Source organism: Uloborus diversus, chromosome 6 (assembly GCF_026930045.1).
Source record: "Uloborus diversus isolate 005 chromosome 6, Udiv.v.3.1, whole genome shotgun sequence".
In the NCBI taxonomy this organism is placed as follows: Eukaryota; Metazoa; Arthropoda; class Arachnida; order Araneae; family Uloboridae; genus Uloborus; species Uloborus diversus.
In genome coordinates this window covers 114400744-114420122 of record NC_072736.1, presented here as the reverse complement: position 1 = coordinate 114420122, position 19379 = coordinate 114400744, and the positions used below count along the sequence as shown (strand labels likewise).

At 31.0% G+C, this 19379-nt stretch overlaps 1 protein-coding gene across 4 annotated transcripts in view; it reads left to right on the top strand.

The window, feature by feature from the left end:
- LOC129223745 (uncharacterized protein DDB_G0287625-like) overlaps window positions 1-19379 on the top strand; it is a 56921-nt gene that overhangs the window by 29551 nt on the left and 7991 nt on the right. For 2 of the 4 annotated variants that reach the window (XM_054858103.1, XM_054858104.1), the window contains exons 8-11: window positions 560-670; window positions 4176-4289; window positions 15118-15265; window positions 16026-16091. In XM_054858103.1, the coding sequence (XP_054714078.1) occupies window positions 560-670; window positions 4176-4289; window positions 15118-15265; window positions 16026-16091 (439 nt within the window). Of the gene's footprint in view, window positions 1-559; window positions 671-4175; window positions 4290-7618; window positions 7755-10269; window positions 10355-15117; window positions 15266-16025; window positions 16092-19379 lie in introns of those variants that run through there. The other 2 variants (XM_054858105.1, XM_054858106.1) reach the window with 2 other exon arrangements.

Below are 19379 nucleotides of genomic sequence, written 5' to 3'. Positions count from 1 at the left end.
TTCTTGAACTTTTATTTAAAGTGTAAGTATTTTTATTAATGATACAATTTTTGTATTTCACAACTGGAAGTACCTACTTGGCATCTACAGTCACCCCTTTATCTACCATTTTTTCTGTTTATTGATTTTTCTGACATTTTGAATCCGGAATTCTCATCTCAAGAGGATAGCTGATAAGAATTTACATTTCAGTGGCTATGAAATACTTGTAATAATATTGCATGTAAATTTCCATGGAAAGTTTTTTAATGCTCAAACTGTAAATGATTTATTTTGCAAGATTAATCAAAAACTTTCTTTCACATGAAATTGATTTCAAACGCCATATATATATATATATATCCACCTGTGCTCTTTTTTAGGTTTAAGGTTAAACTTTTTGTCAGAAATATTGTTTTCAAAATGAGTTCAAAAACTTGAATTTCTCTTTCTATTCAAATTTGAATTTTATTGTTAATATTTGCTTTAAAATTATTTTAGAAAACATTGTTATAAGTACAAAAACCTTTTGTTTTTGAAACAAATAATGCATTCATTTAGAGATTTATTTTCTTTTTAGACAATTGATATTTCTGCTATCGTCACCAACAGGTTTAAGGCGCTGACAAAATTGCAGTCTGATCCCAATGATATTGAAGCATTAAACATCATCAATGAAGCAGAGCAAAGTGTATGTTTTATTTATTTGAATATATTCTGCAACAAAAGGTTTAAAAACTTGGTTATGTAAATTTTTTGAAATTTAAATGCATGTTTTGAAGATTTGCCTGTTAACCCTTTTCCCTCTGGTTCTGGTACAACTATTATGAAAGAAAAAACACATTTTTGCAATCAAAACTAAATAATTTTAAGTATCCAAAACTATTTTTAAGTTAATGTGATATTATTGTACATTTTACTTTCTAATTTCTATTCCTTGACTGTTCTTTACTTAAAGGTTTTATTTCAAAAACATACATTGCTATGTACTAGCTTTCAAAACTTATGTTGTGTTGATGTGCTTTAAAGAAGAATTAACCTTTTAGATCCCAATATTCCTGTATGGGAACATAAAAAAAAAAAGAGAGAGAGAGAGAAAAAGGAAAAAAAAAGAAAAAAAAGTTTAAAATACAAGTTTTCTGATGATTTTTTTAAAATATGTATTTATTATCTAATGTAGACTTAATTTTTGGAAAGAAAATTATTTCTCCTTAGCACCCGTTTTTGTCTATTTTCACGAGGATTAATAAAAAAAATTTAGAAATGTTTTTAAAAAGAACCAAAGGCTTATAAAATTTTCGAGTAATAATAAATCGGGAGCATGTTGGTGAGCAAATATGGTAGAAAAATATGTGCATTAAAATGTTTTTTCTACAAGCTGGCAAACTTCTATGTTCACAACTGAGAGCATTAACTTGATTCAGTGCACAAAATCTGGTATTTTTTGCAGTTGTATGTGGCAAAGTAAGTCTCATAACTGCCATGAACCACTATAGACACATGTAAAAACAAGTTGATGACTTTGCAATCTTCAATTCTGCCCTTTTCTTACATATTCTGCATTTCAGCAGTAAAGAGTGGTGGCTGTTAGTGAGTAGCATTTAAAATAAAATATGGTGAAAATATGAAACAGCAGTCATTATGCAAGTAATTATATTACTAGAAAATTGTCCGTCAAGATATGGCGGGTAAAAATTGCTTCTGGGTCATTTCACGGTAATTCAGACATTTATGTAGATTCCGTAACGTAATCTTTTTTTTTTGCCATAACTTTTTAATTTACTGTTTGATTAGCATATTATTTTATTTTGAGCTTTTCCTACCACACACCAACTCAAATTAAAATAATTTGCAAATCAAACGGTAAATTAAAAAGTTATGGCAAAAAAAGGTCACGTTATGGACTTTACATAAATGTCAAAAATACAGCAAAATGCCCCTTCTACGTTTGAACAAAGCCATTGCCTGTTTGGTGATATTTTGATAGTTGAAAATTTAAACCTAACTCCATTGGATTACCCCTAAACTCCAATAGATAGCATTCATTGTTGACCCCACTTCATCGTTTTTTTACTCTCCTAAAATTAGTTTTATCAGTAAAACAGTTAAGATACCAGATCCAGTTCCGCCCTGTCAAAACAAAGCATTTCCCTGCATTTCAAACATTGCCAAAAAATATTATCAAATTATCCTGCCGTGCAGGGCCGTCGAGAGAGGGGGGCAAGCCTATGCATTGTACAGGGGCCCGCGAAGCGGGCTTAAGATAAAGATACCCCCCCCCCTTTAAAAAAAATTTTTAGTTTGAAAGAAGTCTTTCTCCTAGAGTTAATAGTTAAGATTATTAGTTTTCAATCGAAGTGAATTCAGTGAAAGTGATCAGGCTCAAAGTGAGAAATTCTACTTGTCCTTATCTTCATAGCCCACTGTCGACGCCTTGAACCAAAAATAAATGATTTTTTTTTTTTTTGCGTGAGTTCCAAGGCTAAAAAAAATTGCTTCTTTTTGAAAACTAAACAATTTTGGTAAAATGGAAAAGCGGCAAAAAAAATTTAAAAAAAAACAAACTTATAAATATAAGCGCTTGCATTTTCAGCTTTCGAAACTCAAAACATAGGCAAGCGACACATTTCGATGAAAAGATTTAAAATATCAGTTGATTTAGTTTTGAGTACAGTGATACAAATTTAAACTAGTTCTAGTGTTGTTTCTAGAATAAAAACGGAGAGGGGGCAATAGGGGGGCACTTTGAAAGATGTTTCCTCATCAAAGTGCATAGAATTACATATCTAAAAAGGGCAAAGTTATGTCACCATTAATTAGAATCAGTGCTGGATTTACCCATATAAGCTAAACAAGCTGTAATAACTTAGGTCCCCCCTCTTCTTTAGGGGCCCCCAACTCTCGAAAAAATTGCATGATTCGATCCTTAAAAAAGGAAAAATACTTTAAAAAATAAAATTTCATTTTCACGTGCTTAAAAACCTAAAGAACTTGGGACATTTTAAACTTCTTCAAATGCGAGGAGGGGGGAAGGGATGCCAAAATGTGCCAAATCCAGCTCCTCTCTACATTCTGTATCAAAAATGTAAAAAAGTATGGTTATGACATTCCTGCAACATATGAAAAGTGCTTCAATTTTATTTCCTATCAGTTGTATAAAGTATGATTTGTCCGAATGGTTAATCTGTTATTTTCTCATTACCTAATTTCTAAATATTTCTACCATTTCTTTTAAAGCATGTTTTAATCTTGACCGTTTTTCAGTTAATTCAGAGTTTCGTTTGTTGGTGAATTGATAAGGGATGATAGAAAACTAATTATACCGAGAATCGATTTGAGCAACTGACAATGCGTCATCGTTTCTCCCTCGTCGCTCTTCCTCTCTGTAGATTAATATCAACGATTTGTCGAACCACGAGCAGTTTGTAATTTGTATTGTCTTAGTTTGCAAAAGAATGTAAAGTTTAAGACATTTTTTGTTTTCCTTTTTTCTTTCCTCATGTTTTTGTATTTCCTACTATCCTGTATAAAGCCTCAAAATGCAGAATTTTTTAGTGTACTTTTCAAAAATTTTATCAACCCCCGAACCCCCTAAACTTGGAGATATTCTACCCTCAACCCAAAGGAGATACCTGCATCCCTCTCCTGATATCCCTCCTCCTCCAAGGAGGTAAAAAAAGACGGACAGCAGAAATGTTTTTTATTTATTTATTTATTCATTTCTGTTAAGTACACACTCGCGAAGGAAAAGACACATCGTGAGGAAAAATATAAAATGGCTTGTTTTGCTATTGACATAAAGTTGTCCGAGCTACAAAAATGGTCCCCCATACCTGAAATCGCAAATCAATTTAAAATATTAATGTGAAAACGGAGCCTAGAAAGAGGAGGTTAAAAATAGAGGCCCTGAAGAAAATTGCATATTGGCCCATAAATCCTCTTGACGGCCCTGCTGCCGTGGTGTGAGTTTCATTGTTAATGACGTCAGGAGCGTTACTTGATCATTCGCTATTATATATATGAGGATTTAAAAGAAATCATATGAGTCCTGTTTTCTTCTTACAAACTTTCTACAGCCTGAAATTGGCCATTTTGAGATGCTTAAATAAAAGCATCAAACCACTGTCATTATTGTTGAATTTATCAACTACAGAAACTTGGAATAAATCTCACAAAACAAAATTTTCTCTCTTTAGATTCAAGAGTGGGTTCAGTCTCAGCAAGTCCCTGGAATGTTTACTGGAAGCACTGATGTCAAACTTTTAAGTGTGAGGGAGCTCTGTGGCCCAAGGAATTTTCACATTAAGAAAGTAAGAATAGTTTAAAATCTATAGCTGGTGTTCTTCTGATTCTTTTTAAATATAATTATGACATTTTATTAGTATTTTTCCTTCAACAAGAATAGCAGCCAAAATGGGTGAAATTTGAAAGTCAATATTAAACATTTTTAGTTTCAAATAAGTTGGCGACAAACTGTCTCACTCCCAGGAGAAGAGCCTTGCTTTTATTAGTCTCATTATTTTATAAGAACAAAAATATTTTCAAGGCCATTTTGGAATAATTTAATTTCTGTTTCTTAAAGGGAAAAAAAACCCTATCATATTTGAGTTTGTCATTAAATTTACTATTAATTATTTCGAAAACCTTCAAGTTTCTCTCCTAATATGTAATTGTTGTCTTAATTTTCTTTTGTGTAAATTCATTAGAATTGTTAGCCGAACTATATTTATATCATATTTTATCTTTGATTCTTCAAATTGCGAAAAATGAAATTAAAAAATAAAACCCAAACTGAAAAAGGTTAATAAAATTGTTCTAAAACTTGTTTTAAAAAAACGTTTGCTCCCCCCCCCCCCTCCTTCTTATGTTATTTTTATTTGTATTTTTTCAATGCCATTGTATTTTAGAAAACAAAATTAGTTTTAAATATTGGGGATGGAATGAGAACATTGCTATAAATGTGATTTTATCTATACGAGGGATGATTGATAAGTTGGGTCTCCTACCAAGAAGTATTGCTAGTAGTGGGAAGAGAGACACAATTGCGCATGCCTACGGTACTCTATATAGTGTAGTATGTTCGTGTGAAGTTCAGCAGAGGTGAACGTGAGTAACGAGTACTGTGAGAGAGGTTCGCATGAAGCAGTAATCAATGATAGAATTTTAGACACTAAAAGAATGCACTCAGCTCAAAATTCATAGCCATATGAAAGCAGTTCATGGTGATGGTTGTTCTAAGGGGACATTCATTAATTACGTAAGGTTGATTTTGACAATTTTGCCCCCCCCCCCATTTAAGGGTATATGATTTTTCAACCCCCCCCCTCCCCGGTCGTATAATGAATCTTAAATCACTGGAATCGTTACTAAATTCACTATTATTAAATTTAAGACCTTTTTGTGTGTAGAAATATTTAGTAAAAAGTTGGAATCTTGACTGGATGGTTTTTCGACATGTATTTGTATATGATACGATACTAATTAAAAATAAAACATGCCATATGTAGTGGAATTCTTTTATTGTATTTTACACTATTCATTCTTTGCAAAACAAATAAAAAAACAAATCCTAAAAAAATATTTACCTTTCAGATGCAAATGAAATATGAGCCTTGTCAAACCACTTGACCAAGCAATTTCTAACATAAAATATAGGCTTGGAAAATATTGCGTTAGAATGGGTTTGACCCCTCACCCCTTAATGTAAGGATATGGAGAAATTTCTCCAATCCCCCTCCCCCCACCATCGGGATCCTTATACAATTAATGAATGGCCCCTAAAATATAAGGAGACATTGAGAGGTCAATAGTTTTCAATGATTAGGCAGCCGTGCACAAATGGATAAACAGCCAACCAAAATCATTCTCCATAAACAGAATGTAAAAGAACGATTGAACAAATGGGTAGCTGTTAATGGTGACTATGTTGAGAAATGAGTTTGCAATTTGTAAGAGTAATAAATTTCTTTCATTCTGATATTTCCATTATTATTTCACCTTGGTTGGAAACTTATTTTATACTATTGGAGACCTTACTTATCAATCAGCCCGTGGTGATTGATTTTCAAATTTCCAGTAGTTTCCAATGTTGGCTTTGAAATGAATCTGTTTAGTGTAGATCGTTTTTTTTTTTTTTTTTAATATTAATTTTTTTCACCTTTCAAACTTAAAGGAACTCCTTTCTTTTTTTTTCTTTCGTCAGACAACTTTCCTTTTCCATCAAAGTGATAGTTAAAATTTTCTTTTTGCTCAAATTTTCTAGAGTTCTCCCTCTGAATAAGGCATGTGTCCTGTATAGAGATGTAAATGGTTCAAGCGAACCCAAAATTATGGGAAATAAAGTAACATTTTTTATTTCCAAAAACAGATTTCTAGCTTAAAATAATGTATTCAAACGTTTATAAATTTACTTTCCAACACTCTTTTCTCTAAATATTTTTATATTTTCACTGTCCTACCTGTAAGCTTCTTTTTTTTGTGCATTTCCTGCCTAAAAAGACCTTTTTGCTAAATTTTGTTCAAAGCAAATTTATTTATTGGACGAGGATTTTTATAGGATTGAATATTTCCCATAGACTAAAGTGATTACATTTAAAAAAAATTTCAAAATTGAGCAAAAAGGTGTTCTATTCGAAAAAATACAACATCAGAACGAGGTATCCTGGTCAAGAGCTTGCAAATATAAAAGCAATTTAAACCAAATAGGAATTTTCTCTCAAAAGTATTATGCAGGGAGGGGCAAAAATTATTTATTTTTCAGTACACAGTGTGATTACAATTAACATTATGTTTTCAAAGTGCTTTAAATTAAAAACTGCTGGTCAGATTGACTTGATAATGAACTGACTTGATATTGAACTGTTTGACTCAGAACAGTTTGAAACCATGGGAAGGAAAGGAAGCATGGTTTGGCTTAGGATAATAATAGTTCTGAAATGTGCTAATAGATGGCACTGTCAAGGTAATATAAGGGAAAAAGCCTACTGAAGGGTTTTTTATAAACATGTAAATGTTGTTGGTCAAACGGAAACAATAAATTCCTAGGGTTTACAAAAATTTATAAGTTAATAGATAAAATTACTAGGTTCAGAGAAATTATTAATCATTTCATCCTTATTTTCACTTATTCTTTAAGAAGCATCATAAAAAAATATTAATGCTTCTATATCTTAAAACTGGAATTTAGACAAATTACTTCCTAAATAGAAAAGAGGTGAAAAGTAGATTTAAATATGTGGTGAACAACAGGACCCAGTAAAGATAGAACTATTTTATGAATTCTTTAAAAAAATGTCTACCTGTTTACTGCTTTTATTTATACTATTTTGTTACTTGTCTCAAATCGATCAAACTGCTTATTTTACTACATCTGGTTGCACTATTTGAAATTTTTACTTAAAAAAATTAAATTACTTTAACTGTCATTGTAATAAAATTAAATTTAGGTATTATTTCTTTCATCATGCCAACTTTTTATACCATAATGAGACAGGAACAAATACTCAAAGAAAAATGTCTTATGACCTTTTCACTACCATCTCTAGTGTTTTCCTAATAGCCTTTTCCTACGCTCTTCTCCTGTCAGTGAGACAGTAATGAAGTTGCCATTACTAGAAAAGTCTGTTTTGCTGTCTTTCAGAGTATTAACTATAAATGTTTAGATGAATTATGCTTTCGTATATTGATCATCTCAGACAGCTTATGTTGACTATTCCTGCATCAAGCCCTCAATTGCTTCCAAGTGGATCTCATCAGAAGTTGAATTTCAAATGGGTAAGTCACAACTTATGTATATCGACCACGAATAAATTCCTTTGCAGTGCCTGTTGTAAAAGAACACTTCCTTCTTCTGCCTTTTTTTTTTAATTAAAAAAGTTTTGAAAATTTATTTTCTAATTTTTTCCTTTTATACTTATTAAAATATGATGTTAGACTTCACATAGTATAAGAAAAAAAATTCAGTTTCCATTTCAAACCTTTTTTTTTTTTGGAAATAGTAGTTTTGATGGAAAATTTAAAGTACCGTATTTTTGGGACTAAGCGATGCAGCGCATACAAGAAAAAAAGCAAAAAAATTGCCGTTGCAGCTCGTATAACAAGCGCGGCGGATACGGTCTTTTTTTCCAAAAAAAAAAAAAATCCAAGTTTTTGAAAAACATTGAAAATGCTGGTAATAGATGGCACCACATCGTTGTGCTGCCGGCAGGTGGCACAACATAACGATTAAAGTGGAAAAAGTACGGCAGTCAAGTCAAAGTGCCTCAATGTTTCAGTAACATAAAACGTTTTTCAATGTTTTTTATCATTTTTCAATGTTCTATTTTACTTCTGATTTCTATATAAAAATTTTTAATAATGATTAATTGACTTCAAACGTCGAAATCAGTAGTAAAAATGACTTCCTAAATCAAGTTGGCAAAAAATACACTTTGACAAAATTCCGTGTGTTTCAAAAACCTTATCCGTTGTTGTTCGATATTCAAACGTTGACGTTTGAATATTGTCGATTGATATTTTTGTGCTACTCAAGCCAGAGAGTTTGACATTGGCGAGGCATTGAAGAGAAGGGTCCGCATCCATCGCTCTGTATAACCAACCAATGTCTCCTCCCACGGTACACAAATTAAAATTACACTAAAGTATACATAGTTTTGTTAATTAAAAATATTTCTTTCATTTGCATTTCATTCTAGCTTTCTTTACTTACTAATTGTGCTTTTAAGTTGTTTAATGTTGGGTGCAAAGCTTATACCGGGTACGGCGCATACATTATAATTTTTTTCCTTCAGAATATATTTCAATGCAGCGCTTACACCCAAAAATACGGTAGCTTTTAAGAAGTAAAGTTGTTAGTCCCTATTAGTCATATTTTCTTCTCAAAATGTGAATGATTTTGCTGATTTTTTTTTTGTAAACACACATAAGTGGCACTAGTAGAGGTCTACAAATAGAGCCAAAAGCAAACATTTATTTCAGTTTGTGTTTTATTCTAGTTTTTATTCATCAAACACGTTTAGCTTAGATGGGCTTTTCGATTTCTAAATATCTATTATATTTTTAATGATGAGCCAATTCTGCATGATTCCTTTAATGTGTAATGTGTTAACTTCTCATTTTAATATATATTACACTATGTCTAATACTTTTGATGTTATAATTTCTTTTATTCATAATTAGTTTTATTTTGATACTTTTATTTAGTAAACTTCAAACTATTTAAAATTAAAATTCCTAAATTCCATTTCTAGTATAAGATTAATCAAGTTGAAAAAGTAGTTCCAGTATTTCATAATTGACTTCAAATTACTAATTTTAATGTTTGAACAATAGTTATACTTAAAATATCTACTTTTCTCTTACCTTAACCTTTTAAGTGGCCGCGACATAAAATTCAACTCTCAGATATATAGATTGAGTGAAATAATTTAATCTCCTGGTTGCTCAAAGGGTTGATGCAGAAGGATTTGCATTGTAAAAAAGTGTGTATATTTATACATATACACATGCGTATATAAATATATATATACAGGTTTGACAAAGGCCAGGCAGCGGGTCACCTTGGCAACAAAAAAGATTCTTTCGGGTCTAGTTACTAGGCCATATATGGGAGATCATTTAGCTGTCTACTAAAAATTCTTTCTAATTCCTAAGCTTTTGCAGTTTTCTCAGACTCTGCATATGTTTTAATTGAAACGTAGCACAGCATTGCCTCTGTAAACTCATTGAGTCAAAAAAGTCTTCAAGTGAATAACACACATTTATATACCTGCATCAGGTTTGAATAGTAGTATAATTTTTTTCTTTTTGTTCTTTTGACTTACATCATAAATTTTTCATCATTTATTTTATTTTAACTTTTTGACTCACCACGATTCACTCTTCAAATTCAAAAACTAACTGACCAGTTGATTAAAATGTTTTGACTAAGACAATTCCTCTACTTGTCGACCATTTTACAGCTCTAAAATGCATATGTTTAGTAGAAGTAGATTTTAGTCAAAATAAGTTATTCATAGTTTGCATAAATCTATTTGCTATGAGCCCACTTTGCTTCTAATGTTAAAATTTTATAACATAAATGAATATTATTAGTTACCCAATAAAAGTTTTTTTTTCTCCACAAAAAGAATTATTTTGATAAAATTACTTATCTAAAATACTTTCATTGTTAGGTTTTTTTTTTTTTTTTTTTTTTTTTTTTTTTTTTTTTTTTTTTTTTTTTTCAGTTTGCTTTTGGCTCTAACTTTTTATTTGTGGTTGATATATGAACAAATTGAGAGCTTGTTGCAGGAATTCCCATGATCAACACATCTTTAGCAGGTTCGAAAATGAGACTCGGATTTGGAAGAAGAAATGCAAGGATATTTTACTTATGGTAAGGAGGAAGTATTATAAAACCCTTTTATGTGTGTTAGAAAACATTATGTAACATTTATTTTCAGTGTCTAAAACTAGAATTTTTAGAATTTTCTGCATTTTTTTCTTTAAAAAAAAAAAAAAAAAAAAAAAAAACATGCCCAAGTTTTGAGGTTTAGAGGATGGGTTTTATTGAAGGAAGTCAGAGTTTAATTGCATTTGAGCTTACACATTTGAGCTTACACCAGAAGTGCAAAATGTGTCTGAACACTCAAACTAACGACCAGGCTGCATATGCATAAATCTGGACAACATTTTGAACCTACATCAATTTGCACTGAGCCCATGTAAAGTAGTTTGAGTGTATAGGACCTAGTTTGGCTGCAAGGGGAGTCTGAAATTGCTTGTTTGCCTCCAGATATACCGTAGTGGTTTCTTTGAAATGTAATGCTTCAGCACAATATTTATTCTCTCCACACATTTGACTTCTAGTTTTTGTCTAATGCAGGGGAGGGTGAATATGTATTATGAATGCATTCGATTGTCACATACTGCAATGCAGTGGTTTCTAATTTTTAAAGTGTGCATCCTTAAGGAGTTTTAATTATTTTACTATGATTTTTATATTTTTAAGGAATAGCCACTTGGTGTAAACGTCAATGTGTTAAATTGCTATCTCTGGAAAAGAAGAATAGACTTTTGAGGGTGCAATTACTTGCATTGGTTTTTCACAAATCCAAAGTTTGCTGATATACTTTCTGTGAAAACTGTTGGCACCTACTAATGTGAATATAGCTACTAGTGCTGTAATTTCCCTCAGATATGGGTATTTTTAAAATCTATATTATAGGATTTCAAGTTTAATTCTTAAAACAAAAATTAAAATTAATTTTTCTTAAACAGCCTTTTATAACTTTATGAGGTCGTTTTTGTACAAGAAATTGGGCAAGTGGTATAGATTAGACACATTGAACACATCCATGCATAGTAAAAGATTTCTTTGACTGGATGAATTCTTTAAATGTGGTAGGAATACAGAAAGGGAAAAATTAATGCAACTATTTTGGTCTGAGGAAAATTAAAGCCTGGAAAATTTTTAAGACTATGGGACTCATGATCCTTTCCTTCAAAATAACCCTGTATAAAACATATTCACATACAACAGCTTTCATTGGGACTTTTTATTTAGTCAGCCATTATCCCTGTTGAACTAATTAAGTTGGAGTGTAATATTAATTTCAACATTTTTCGTCTTTCTAACAGTAAGAGTGACTGAAACAACGTCCTGCTCCCAAGCAATGTTTGCATTTTCCAAAGTAAAAACAGAGTAGACATAGCTTTATTTGCGAAATTTTCATGGCACTCCACAAATAGAATAAACTGAACCTTTTGAATTTCATGCCTAAAATAAATGATAGAGGATATCTTCTAGGATTGTGCTTGTAAGTTGTTGCTAAAATGTGGTTATTTTAACAAGATTCCCCTACCCCCACCCCCTCTATCCACAGACGCATCAAAAGCAAGTAAAAAAAATGACTGAAACAATTTTCGTATGGTAAAGCCATGAGATTCAAAATGGTTTCAAGTAGTATTCGATAACAATTTCAAATGTTTGCCGAGGAAATAAAAATTTCCCAAAGCTCATAATTAATTTTTTTTTTCAATAAAAAAAATAATCTGAAAACTAGGAGTGTCTAATAAAAACTATCAAAAATAGTTTTATGTTTTGTTATTGTTTACCAGATATTACAACATTTGGTTGTGATAAATGAATGTCTGAATGAAATCTTTAATAAAATAAGAAGGAGAACTTCATTAACAGTTGATAATTGAATTTGTAAACCAGGGGTCTGTCCAGGATTTTTCGCAGGGTCCGTTTTTTGTGAAAAATAAAATAATTTTGTGAAAAGTGAATTAATTTTGTGAAAAATCAAATAATTTCGCAAAAAAAAAGTTAAATTGAAATTTTAGATTTTAGAGCGGGCACAAACTGCATCATTTAAACTTAAAGTAGAGTGTTTTCCTCTTCTATGTTGAGAATATCATTCTGGTGTGTTTTTCTAGTATTTGGCGGGGGGGGGGGGGGAGGCATCGCTCCCTTGAGTAGCAATATTTATCTCCATTCTACATTATGTTTAATTATACTAGAAATATTTCTGTACAGCATTTAAAATAATTGAAACAAAAAAAAAAAAAAAAAAAAAATTCAGACGAGGGTTTAGCATTTAACTTTTTGACCCAAGACACTCTTAAAAAGCACAGAATTTCCTTTAAAACTTATAAATTTCGTGATTTTAACAAAAATAAAAAGAGATTTTATTTGTTTACTTCTTAAGAATGTGTATTAAACGTCAAAAATTCAAAAAATCGGATTCCCATAGTGGATGCAAAGAGATCGCAATTCTCAAAGTTAAGGCATCAAAGGTAGAAAAACGGCTTGTAAAAAAAATATTTTTGATTAAATTATTTTTAAATTGCATTTTAGAGTCCTATGATAAACATATCATTAATATCTGTGGACACAATTGAAGCAAAAATAAAATTAAACCATCGATTCAGCATTTTAATTTTTGACTCATAAAGAAAATGGAATTTTGCTTTAAAAACTTGAAATGCATGTTCTAACAAAAATAGAGACTTTTCATTTATTTGCATCCTAATAAAGCGAAGTTAGCTTGAAAAAAGAACAAAATATGATTCTTATATCGGATGTTAAAAGATTGTATTTTTTAAAATGTAGACATCTAAAGAAAAAAAACGGCAAGTAAAACAGTTTATTTAAAGTTAATCATCCTTGTTAGCATTGAAAAATCAAACCCATATAATTTTCTCCCAAAATAACAGTTAAACATTGTACAGCACCATAAAAACGCAAATATCGACTAGCTGGTAAAATGATGAGAATATTTTCTAATCAAGTCATTATAAAGGATTAACGTCAGATGCTAAATGGGGATTAATTTTGAAGTTGGTAACCCTATATAATGGCGATTAATTTTGAAGTTGGTAACCCTATCTGAAGGGATCATATTTTTTCCCTACCCTTACTCTCCCTTTGCAGTTCTAAGTTCATTTCGCTGATATATATTATTATAGTTTATTAAATCATCAGCAGGGAGAAAAGTGCTTACCAACGCCTTTTCAGAAAAGTTTACAACAACACCGCTGCTAATTAACTGTGATGAAACAAACAAAATTATTTAAAACCAAACTTATTTTCAGCTGTTAATTTCTTTCCAAGAAACAAACAACAAGCATTATATTTATTTGGCAGTAGCAATTTATTAGTTGCAAGAGTGAGGATTTTTTTTCTTTGCAAAATTAGCAGATTTTTGTATAGCTGATCCCTCTAATTTGACTTCAAAAAGGTTTCAAAAATTATCAGTTTAATATGCCTTATTTTGCTTTCGGATTTGCTCTTTCAATAAACAATTTGTGAAAGATCAGTTCTTGTTTATCAGAATTTTGTGAAGGGTCCGTTTTGGTTGATCCGGATTTTGTGAAAGGTCCGTTTTGGTTGATCGGATTTTTGTGAAGGGTCCGTTAACGGACCCAAATATCCTCTGGCCAGACCCCTGTAAACACAAGATTTTAGCTAGCCTTTATTTAATGTGTACAAAACCTTGACTTTCTCTAGTTCTTTGCAATAGTACAATTTTACGTTGGGGAGCTACAACTCTTCTCTGAATGCTTCAAGTTTACTGTAGTTGAATTCTCATACAAAGTATTTTAAAACTATTCAGTATTTTTTTTTATTTGTTTAAATGTCATTAACACAATAAATGTCAAATAACTCACTCCCCAAAGATGGAAAAGGGGACATGCTTTTCTTGAAATTGTTGAAAGCATCATCTTTAATTGTTAAATAAACTGTGTCAATCCCCAAATATATATGATTTCAAGCCCAAAATTTCAAGTTGATCATAGAATGTACTATATAGACTGATAGATTCAATTTTAGACATATTTACCTTGCAAAACAGAATGGTTCAATGCATTGTTTGAATGATGTTTTAAAAATAATTTGTTTCTTCTAAATACTAAAGTATTCATTACAATTGAATTCTATGAAATTGAAGAAAAAAAAAAGGTCAAATTTGGTGTTTTTTAATTTGTCTTTTTAATTAATTTTCTACTAAATTAACATTTTTAAGTGATACAAATGTTGAAAATTTGTAATTGAATTAAAGTAATAATTTTATTTTTTAAAACACAGTGTGATTTTTAAAAATATTATAATATAAAGATTTTTTTGACATCATATTTCGTTTGCAATAATGAAAATGAACTGCACAAGAAGAAATGGTATCTAACTACATAATGCTTTTGTAAGTAATTCAAACCTCTCATGAAATTAATTCAGAATACTGATTTTAACTTGAAAGTTGAATTTGTGTGTAAAATCTTAATATTTTATTAGTGATCCCAGGGCCAGATTTAGGGGAGGGCAGGGGGGGCTACTGCCCCTGGGGCCTCCATAAAAAAGGGGCCCCCACAGTAAAATTTTTACAAAATATCCTAAAGTTTCACAAGTCGAAAATATCGGATATATTCATGTATATCAAAATTTTTGGATATATTTCAAAGCATCGGATATTTTCGAAAATATGATGATCATTTCTAACCTTGATTAGGGGCCTCCACTCCTTTGTTGCCTCGGGGCCTCCACACTTTCAAATCCGGCCCTGAGTTTCCTTTCAAATTTTTATCTTGAATAAAAGAAGTAAGTAATAAAGTGAAACTTCTTCATAATCTATCATACTAACGTGACCATCATTTTAGGATATTCTTACTTGTGCTGCACCTGTAATGGAAGGAAAAGGAATGAGTTTGCTGAAGAAGATGGGTTGGAATCCTGGCGAAGGACTCGGAAAAAATAAAGAGGGTGCTTTAGAGCCTATTATGCTGGATATGAAAACAGATAAAAAAGGCATGCATACATTTTGGTTTTATCTTTGAATTTTTATTTATTTATTTAATTATTTTTACTAGGAGGCTCTGTTCCCTACTCATTTTGCTCACTATCTTCCATTTGCTGCCTGTGAGGGCTCCCCCAACACGTCAGCTGTTATTTCCTGTGTGCCGCCGAAAACTCGTAAATTAGTGACAAAAAATTGATTGCTGCTTCAGTTAATATCTCTGTTAATTAAAGTCATACAAAGATGTGACCAGATGAAATGAGCTCCTTTTAAAATTTCTAATTAATTTGCACCTTGTTAAACTATCCATACCCAGTGGCTCTAGTAGAGTTGAGACTTCAAATATAGACAGACATGCAAAGGTTTTAATAGTATAGATAACTAAGCTAGTTTGACGGACTGAAAACATGGAGAAATTTCTTGGCCAACTTTTCCCTTAAGCAATTTATTCTCATACTTCTATTTAAGGTCATTAGAAGAGACAACATGCCAGTGACAAGACCAAAGGCGGGACATCTAGAATGAAAATTTAGTGTTTATATTTGAATTTGTTCATTCTCTGACCTAAAATCTGCTCAATACTACAGATCTGAACGATTAGTGTTGCATAAAAATTTCACATACCAATAACATTGTATGTATACACGCATGTATATTTATTAATTATAAATAATATTGTGAGAAAAGCTCAAATACTTATTCTAGCATTTATTGTTTTGGGATTTTCATTTAAACTTATTTTCATTTTCTTATCTTTTTCTTCATTTGCAGGCCTGGTATCCGAAGGTGAAGGAGCTAAGAGAGCAGTTGCCGCATCGTTAATGAAAGAATTAGAAGGTAAAGCATATATTCTTTTAAAACAGTACTATCTGAATATAAGACTAAAACATAAACAGGTTTTTGAAAAATCATAGAATTTCATTTTGAGTTTGCTCAGTCCATTCCTTGGTTGAACCGATACTTTCTTAACCAAATGCAATCAAAAGTAAAATAACACACACACTTGTTCTATGTCCTGGTAGAAACTAAAATTACAACATCTAGATTTAATTAGTTTAGAGGAAGAAAATTTAAGTGAAGCATTTGTGCGTGTGTGCACATGTAATCTAATGTAGTAGCAGCATTGCTTCACAACAAACATAACATACAACTGGATAATTTTTATTTGATAAAAGTTTTGAGGTTTGAAATCAGAATATGTTCATAGAGAGACAATTTGAATGTGAATGTTGTTACATTAGTAACTGCTGCAGTCATTGCAGTTTTCTATGTAAGCATGCAAATGTGCAGGCTTACATAGAACCTGAAGGGGGCCTGAGATTTTAAAATGGGGGGTGAAATAGATGTAGTGATTTAGAGGTAAACAATATGTTGGGGGGCCTATAAAAGTCATTTGTGATGGACCCCAAAATTTCTGTGCATTCCCCTGGTCACATGATGCCATTTTGTATGCATCAGAGAATTTGTAAAGGCAACTGAACAGGGACAATATGGGATCCTGTAAAGATAATCTAGAGGGAAATGAAACCAAATAGTCTGGGAAAATAAAATTGAATATAAAAAAAAATGTTTTTTTGGAAAACATCTGGGAATTCCTTTTTTATCCCTTCACTTGTAGTGATGCTGCTCCAGTTCTAGCCAAAATACTGTCAGACAATTTTCTGTCCTTCAATAAAAGTTATAGTATCCTTAATGCTACAGTGAAATCTAATTACAATGAATGCCAATACAACGAAATATCAGTTTCAGCAAACTAAATTTTCAGTCCCGATCTAATTTCCATTATATTGCTTGAATTCTATTACAATGAAATTCCCTTTACAACAAACAAAATTTGCAGTCCCTTGATGTTTTCTGTAACAGAATTTTACTATATTATCATTTTAGAAATTGCAAAAAAAAAAAATCTTTACTAATATTATAAAGAGAGAGGGCGGATTTTTGTGTGTTTATATGTTCGAGGTAATCTCCGGAACCACTGCACCTATTTGAAAAATTCTTCCACTACATGAAAGGTGCTTTCTTACTGAGTAACATAGGCTATAATTCGAAACAATCCGATAAATAGTTCTTTTTTTTTCAAATTTCGGCCCAAATTTCACGTAAATTGCCCATTATTGGCTATTAAAGGGGTGAAAAATTACTTGCACATATTAATATTATATGTCGTTAAAAAGGGCAGAATTTTCTGCGTTCTAAACAATTTATCTCAATGCTCTAACTTAATCACGGCGGGAGTAATTTGCCTTTTTAGCTCGAACATTTTTAGCTTAGATGAAATTTAGGCAATACTTTCTTCATTAAATCTATCTATAAAAAGTGAAGAAATTGTCCCACAGTTTTCTTTTTGACAGCATTGGAAACAGCGAGATTTTTTACTCCACATCTCTCTCGAGCACTGGTCGAAAAAAATAGCTTCTATCTTCAAAGGAAAAAAAGTTACAAGCGTTTTTAAATCAATTTCGAAATATGTCATTTTCATTCAGGTTGTCAATTATTTTATTTCATGTTTCCATGGTTACGCTTTTAAAATCCATCTTTCGCATTTTGATTTCTTAAAAGTATTTCAATATCTCTCATTGTTTGGAAGGGTAATTTTGCATGGTGTTTTTTTCTTTTATTTAAGTTATTCTTTAGATTGTTAAGTTATTCTTTTAATTTATTGTTGAATATCTGTCACTTGACACAATTTTTGTTCTGAAGGTAAACCGGGCAAAGCCGGGCAACACAGCTCTGAATATATGAAGATTTGAAAGCTATTGTTAATGTGATTTTATACCTTTTTGTTTGTTTGGCGAAACATTTATTATTGTCAAAGAAAAAACATCTGCTTCACTCGCAAAAGAGCTGGGTTCCGGTAGGGTGGTCGCTTGGCACGTTAGGCGCTGAACAGGGCTTCAGTCTAGATTATTGTCTTAAGACAACCGTTAATGTAATTCATTGTTTTGGCGATTTGTTTTGAAAGAAAAGAAACTTTTGATTTGTTTTTATCCGAGTGAAATGTACGACATTTTCTTCTTTTTTTTCTGACGATGATTTTTGAATGTTCCATAGGATGTTTTTTTGCTTTTTGTTAGACGGATGGATTATGATAGCGTGGTTGCTGGGCAAGTTTGGCGATAAACAATAGAATTGCGGAATTATTTTTACCTTTGAACGATATTATTTGATGTCTTTTTTTGTTTATTTGGCGAAATATTTTAAATTGCAGTAAAAACCGCTTCACTCGCAAAATAGAATTTTAAAACAACTGTAAATTTAATATAATGATTTGACGAAAAGTTTTAAATTCCAAAGAAACTTAAATAGTTTTTTTTTTTTTTTTTTTGAAAAGGTGTGTACGCATTTATACAAAGAAAATGGATCATTTCACATCAGAGGGGGAGGGGGCGTCAATTTTTTTTATTCAATGGACTTCCATTAAATTTTTAGCACGGGCATCGCTGTGCGGGTACTGCTAGTAAATAAATAAAGATATTTTGAGGAAAAAATATTTTTTGTTGATAGGTCATTTAAAATTAGAGGTCTGTTCATTATGATTATTTTCTGTTTTATTAGTCACAGTGCAATCAGATTTATGAATTTTATTTCAATAACCTTAAAGACTTGAATTAATGTTTTTGAGAACATAGCTTATTTTCTTAATATGTATGATAGCTGAAAAATTTAGAAGTAGTTTTCCTTCCTGCTTTCTCATTGTTTATCTAAAACTTCTCTTTACTTTGTCATAATAAATGTTGTACTGAATCCTAACTATAAAATGTTTAACTTTCAGTTTTTTTACTTACGTACATCTCATAACACATTCTGCAACTTAGTGTCCTTAATTGAAGAAAAATAATATTAAATTAAATGTATTAAAATCCTTACATTGTATTATTATTAAACTTACTTATACCCATAGGTTTTGCTGAGTTGATTGTTTCTTTTTTTCTCATTCAAACCTTGTTCATACTCATGTACATTTGAGAGTACTGAGCTTCAAATTTGTACTAAATTTAAAGTTTGTGTTTTTAGAAATCAATGAAATGGCAACGCTTTTAACGCTAATTTTTGCAACTGTTAAACTTAGTTTTTGTGGAAACTTAGATTTTTTTATTATAATTTTTTTTAAACATTACGTCA